The sequence below is a fragment of the Myotis davidii genome, unplaced genomic scaffold (genome assembly GCF_000327345.1).
Source record: "Myotis davidii unplaced genomic scaffold, ASM32734v1 scaffold543, whole genome shotgun sequence".
NCBI classification, from domain to species: domain Eukaryota; kingdom Metazoa; phylum Chordata; class Mammalia; order Chiroptera; family Vespertilionidae; genus Myotis; species Myotis davidii.
The window spans coordinates 450252-456710 of NW_006294117.1; the positions used below are offsets into that span (position 1 = coordinate 450252).

At 55.3% G+C, this 6459-nt stretch overlaps 1 protein-coding gene across 1 annotated transcript; it reads left to right on the plus strand.

Annotated features, from left to right (window-relative positions):
- The first annotated feature begins 326 nt into the window (after positions 1 to 326).
- Positions 327 to 4008, plus strand: DAND5 (DAN domain family member 5, BMP antagonist). Its single transcript, XM_006768209.2, has 2 exons — positions 327 to 1356; positions 3113 to 4008. The coding sequence occupies exons 1-2, from the start codon at positions 1030 to 1032 to the stop codon at positions 3356 to 3358; spliced, it is 573 nt and encodes a 190-aa protein (XP_006768272.1). The 5' UTR covers positions 327 to 1029; the 3' UTR covers positions 3359 to 4008.
- Positions 4009 to 6459: the final 2451 nt, after the last annotated feature.

A 6459-nucleotide genomic window follows, 5' to 3' on the forward strand; every position in this document is an offset into this window, starting at 1 on the left:
GAAGGCCGTCTGCCCACTGTGGGGGCAGAAGCCCCTCTCCCTTCAAGGGACAGCCCTTTTAATTTAAAAACATTATATATATAGTTTTAGGGAGAGGAAGGGAGAGGGAGAGACAGAAACATCAATGATGAGAGAAAATCATGGATAGGCTGCCTCTGGGCATGTGCCCTGACTGGGAATTGAACCTTGACCTCCTAGTTCGTAGGTCCATGCTCAACCACTGAGCCACACCGGCTGGGCAAGGCACATCTCTTTTTAATATCTTCTTAATATTTAAGAAGATATTATTATTTAATCTTATTTATATTAATATTATTATTTAATCTCATTTATCTTGTATTGTCTGCTTTTTTGCATTACAACGTAAGGCAGGGAGGACCCATTTTCTGTTTTGTCCACCTGTATCCCCAAGGCTCAGAATTATGCGTGGCCTCTAACAGGTGCTAAAGGAAAACCAACAGCAATAATGTTAATCATAGCTTACTCATGGTGGTACTGTGTACCAGCTTCTAGTTTAAACTCCTTACATAAATTATCTCCTTCAGTCCTCAGAACAGCCCTACCAGGTAGGGATGGTAATTATCTCCATACTTCAGAGGAGGAAGCTGAGGCCCAGAGTGGTTAAGGGACTTGACCAAGGTTGCACAGCTAGGAAGTTGCAATGCGGTGATTGAAACCTGAGTAGCTTAACTGCAAAGTCTGGTTTTGCTAAATGGATGAATGGGGCCTGAAACCAGGTACAGAGCCCTCAGGGACTCTGGCATTGTGCCCCAAGCCCCTCTAGACTTGCCTTTCCTCGTCCCCAGCCCACATGCCAGGAGTCCCAGTCCCCATGTCCCCTGCCATGCTGGGGGGAGGGGTGGGAACCTAGCAGGTCAGGGTTTACTCTGGAGTTTGCCGAGGCACCTCCCAGGCTGCCCAGGTGGGGGGCAGGCCATTAAAAGTGGGTCTGGTGGGTACAGACTTCACTCACCAGACAGCAGGGTCAACTGCCCAGGACCCTGAGCCCAGTCCCAGACAGACAGACAGATGCTCCTCAGCCAGCTGACCACAGTTCTGAGCCTGCTCAGTGGAGCCTGCCTACCCACAGGCTTGGGGAGGCCTGGACCCCAGGGTTCCCCACCCCAGCCCTGGGATGCCACAAATCAGACCCGATCTCTGGGCCAAGGGGCCCAGGCCTCCGCAGTGCCATCTTCTGCTCTCAGCAGCTGGAAGGCCTTCTTGGACCTGCAGAAAACCAGGCGTATGGGGATAGGTGGACTGCAGCATGAGCAGGAGGTGGCCACCACCATGTCTCTCCCACTGGACCCACAGGAAGTAGCCCAGCAGACGTGTAAGGCTGTGCCCTTCACTCAGGTGAGTATGTGGTGGGAGGAGGGAGGGCTCTCAGCGTTGACAGAGAGCATGACTGTGGTGCCAGACTTGGAATCAAGCCCTGTACCCTTTACCTAACTCTGATCGTCAGTTCCCTCCCTTATGAAAGGGGGGCTGCCCCTCTGCCAGCTTCTGCAGTCACCACCCTGTCCCCCACGTCTATTTTTCCACTTAATGGCCAGAGGCACCTGTGAGCTTCTGAGTCAGATTATGTCCCTTCTACATTCAGAACCCTCTATGGCTCCCACCCCACCCAGAGCAAAAGCCCAAATTTTCCCCAGCCCACAGGGCCCTGCTCCATTTGCCTGTCCTCTCTCTGCTCTCACCTCCTCCCATTCCCCCTGCCCACTTCATTCCTGCCACACCTGCCTCCTTTTCCCCAGACTCACCAACAATATATGCCACTGGCTGTTCCTGTGCCTCTAGCACCTCCCCCCATCCTGACATTCTTTCACCTCCTTCAGGTTTTTACTCAAACGTTATTTAAAAATGCAGCAGCCAGGCTGGTGTGGCGCAGTGGTTGAGCATCAACCTATGAACCAGGAAGTCACGGTTCGATTCCCAGGCAGGGCACATGCCTGGTTTCGGGCTTGCTCCCCGGTAGGGGGTGCAGGAGGCAGCCAATCAATGATTCCCTCTCATCATTGATGTTTCTATTTCTCCCTTTCTCTCTGAAATCAATAAAAAAATATTTTTAAAAAATGCAGTACCCCCCACCCCACTTTCCTCTTTTCCGCTTTATTTCTCGCTGTAGTACACATCATCCCCTAAAAAGTGAAATTGGTTTTGTGATTGCATTTATTATCTGTCTTCCTCAGAATGTCTGTTCCACCAGGGCAGGGTTTTATGCCTTAGTCACTCTGTATTCCCTTCCCTAAGCTCTAGAGCAGAGCCAGGCGCACAGCCGCAGCCCAATGCGTGTTAAATGATGAACAACAGTAGTGCCTGCCTGCTGAGCACTTTGGGGCAGCCTGAATGAGGGGTGTGGTCAGCACTCACAGTGCATTCAGTTGGTGCTCCATAATGGCATTCATGCCCTGTGTTGTTTATGGCCCAGGCTCTGAAGCCAGGTGTACCAAGTTCTGCCTTAACTGCTGATTTATTTGTAACTCCAAGCAAGAGGGTGGGGTCACTGGGGCAGAGGGGGAAGGTGGGGAGATGAAGTTGTGGGGAGAGGCACAGAGGCAGGAGTGCAGGGTTTAAACAGAGAAGGGCCATGAACTGGGGTGAATTGATAGATCCACTTAGTTGGAGGGGATCAGAGGAGGAACTAACGTTTATTGAACTGACTGTGTGCCAGGTTATAGGCTAAAGCAGTGGTTGGCAAACTCATTAGTCAACAGAGCCAAATATCAACAGTACAACGATTGAAATTTCTTTTGAGAGCCACATTTTTAAAACTTAAACTATATAGGTAGGTACATTGTTATTAACTTAATTAGGGTACTCCTAAGGCTTAGGAAGAGCCACACTCAAGAGGCCAAAGAGCCGCATGTGGCTCGTGAGCCGCAGTTTGCCCGCCACGGGCCTAGAGTAGTTTCTTTTTTTCCTGGTTGAACTTTGATGATTTCTATGAAAGAAACTGAGGCCCAGAGACATTGAGTAACTTACCTCAAGTCACACAGCAATGACAGAGTCAGGATTTGAGCCCAGGCACATGCCTCTCAAGGTGGGGTGGAAGTGGATTGGGGGTTATTCTCATTACTCTGGCCTCCTGTCTCCCTGCCTCTGGCCCCAGGTGCTCTCCCCGCCGGGATGCATGGCTAAGCACCTCCGCAATCACCTCTGCTTTGGCCACTGCTCCTCGCTCTACGTCCCTGGTGTGGACCTCGCCCCGTTCATCCTCTGCAACAGCTGTGTGCCCGCTCGAAGGCACTGGACACCCGTGTTCCTGTGGTGCCGGGTGGGCAGCCCAGTCTCTCGGCGGCGGGTGAAGACATACACAGTGCTGGTCGAGAGGTGTCAGTGTAGCCTGAAGGCATGAGCTGAGCATCACGGACTGACAGAGACGCACACACCTCGGGGAGATGTGGGAGTCGGAAAGACACCGACCTGAGAATGTCCACGGGTCAGAGACCAGGGATGCAGGGAAAGCCAGATGGGCCTCCCGAGTCCTCACCCTGCTCCCGTGAATACCAGACAGCCCTGTAGCGGCGGACCACTCAGTCACAGCACACGCTACTGAGCACGCACTGTCGGCCAGGCCCAGCTCTAAGCATTTGCCAGGTACTTACTTGAGTCACCCTCAGAGCTGCCCAATAGCATAGAGGCATCACCCCATTTTACAGGGAAGGAAACTGAGGCCCCAAGAGGCAAAGACACTTGCTCAGGGTTGCACAACACAACATGGCAGAGCCAGCATTTGAACCCCAGACCGGACCTCCTCTCACAGAATAAGTCAAAGACACACCCCTAAATGCAGGGAGAACGGATGATCCCACCCAGGAGATACAATGACGACCCTGTCCTAGGGGCCCCAACAAACCCAGGCAGGAAAGCAGAGGTAGCTACAGGGGGACACCTGGGTTCCCCAAGTCAGAAGCAGAACCCACAAGCTCCAGCTGCCCCTCCCAATCTCCACCAGCCCCACGCCCAGTGTGGCATCTACAGGACCATAAAGGTTGATGGAGTCCAGTTGTGTGTATATGTGTGTATTTGTTCCTCCAACCGGAGTTCCCTGGAAGTGGGTGGCCCTGTGGAATGTGGGCATGAGGGGTGCTCCCTCCTCTGTTGGGCACAGGGTCTGCAGCGGACGAGGGCAGCTGGGCTTTGGGCGTCTGGAACCAGGGCCCTAGCAGATGGGCCCGTCTGGCACAGACGCAGGGACATGTGGTGCTGTCAGGGTTGCCTCCAAATGCTCCCTGGAGCGCAGGGCGGTGGTGGGGGGGGCGGTCAACTGGGGGCCCCCCTCAGCCCTCTTCCTGCCTCAGGAAGGAAGGCCCCAGGTGAGGGGAGCAGGAGGAGGGGACCCGAGGAAACAGATGGGCCAGTGGGGCGTGGGAGCCCATGACCTCTGACCCCACAGGCCAGCACCGAGGGGTGGGAACAGGCCGGGCAGGCAGCTCCCAAGGCCCTGCTCCAAGGGCTTGAGATGGGGGAGGGTCATGAGTGGCCCATGGGGGAGGGGTGTGCGCTCCCGCCTCCCTCCAGGATTCTGTGCCAAACCTCAGGCAGCGTCCGAGTGGGTAGCTCAGCCTTGGCACCATGGACACCCCTCTGGCAGGCATATGAGGCGCCTGCTTCCACCCCTTTCAGCTGTGCTCACCTCCTGCCAGCCGGGGAGCCAGCTGGGAACCTTGGTGCCAGGGGGGCCCCAGTATCCCTGCCCCCTCCTGGGCAGTGCCAAACGGCCCCCACCCCCATCCCCAGGACCATTAATGGGTGGGTAATGAGTGCTGGGGGAGCGGGGGAGGGGCGGGGATGCAGGTGCCACAGGCGCTGGCACAGGGGCTGCTAATCAGGTTTGCCAACGCCATCTGTCACCGCGCGAGCATCTGGGGCTCAAGGTGACCCTGTCACCCTCAGTTACAATTATGAGTTTGGCATCTGTATTAAAGCCCGCCAGCCGGCCAGGAGCGGGGGGGGATGGGGTGGGCATGGGGGTGCACAGTGAGCCCTGTCCCGGGGGTCCTGTTCCCAGGGGCTATGTGGCTGCCAAGGCATGGAGCTTCTCCCTGCTTAGGGGAGGTGTGTGTGTGTGTGTGTGTGTGTGTGTGTGTGTACATGCGCACCAGGTACATGCGCCAGCCTGCACAATTCTTTGAGCATGTCTGAGTAGGATTGGGAGTCTGGGTTTTGTGCATTTCTGGGTGTGGTGGCTATGCGTCTGAGTTTGGTGGGATGGCTGGCGATGGGGGGCAGCTCTGAGATCATGTGGGTACACAGATGAGTGTGTCCATGTGCTGGGAGAGGAGTGAATTGTGGGTTCAGGTGTCTTTGGGTGATGGTGTGTGTCAGGGTGTATGTGTGATGTTGTGTGTGTGTGACTGTGTGTGTGCATCTGAGTGTGTGGTGCTGTACATCTGATGGTCATTAGGCTGGCTATATGTTTGGGCATGTGGTCTGTGTGTAAGATTCTGTTGAAGTATGTGTGTGCATGCGTGTGCATGCGTGCTTGTGAGGGCAGCAGCTGGCGAGGAGGCTCTGTGTGGTCACTGCAGGGCCTCTCTCCTGCCACTTTAACCTGTTCCTGTCCTCACCACCCCCTGCCGCTCTGCTCTAATCTGGGGGCGCAGGGAAGGCAGGGGATGGCTCTAAGGAGGGCTCTAGGCTTCCGGTTGTTGTAGCTGGATTCAGGGCTCTCGGATTCTAGATTCTGAGGACAGGATCTCTACCTTTGGATATTGGATTCTGGGCATTTGGACCTGGATTTTAGATTCTGGGTCCCCAGTTCTTGGTACCTGAGAATTTAGATTCAGATTCTGGATTCTGGGATCTGGATTCCAGGCTCTGAATTCTGGTTTTGGGCTCTGGCTTCCAGACCTTGGCTTCCTGTCTCTAGGCTCTGGGTGCTGAGCCTGGGCCTGTCTCTCTGCCCTTCTATTCACATTAGGCCACTGGGCTGCCTGCCATCCCCCCACACCCTCACGCAATGGATGCAGAGACCACACATGGCCACCAGGGGACACCCTTGGTTCAGATTTGGGCCCAGATGACCCAGCCATGAAGGAGTTGGGGACGGCCCTGGCCTGGCTGGACTCAACCCTTTGAGGGGAAGGAAAGGGGCTTCACCTCCCTTCCTTCCCCTTCCCGCCTGGACTGGTGACCGATGTCTGTCAAACACGGAGAACTGGACCCAGCATCCTCCCAGACCCCCCGATCTGGGCTGGGGGCCAGGAGGCCAAGTCTCTGGGTCAAAAGCAGGGACGTTGCGGGTGTGAGAGGGCACCGTGTGCCTGGTTAGCCACACATGGCAGTGTTCTGTGGCGTGTGAGCCTGTGGGCTGTGTGGCCATGTGTGATTGGGACCAGGTGTCTGGCAGAGTCTGCATGAGACAGTGCTTCTATGGGCCGTACCTATAGCTTTGTCACTCTGGTGTGGGGTAGGGGTCCCTGTCGTATGGGTGTGTCTGATGGACTCTAACTG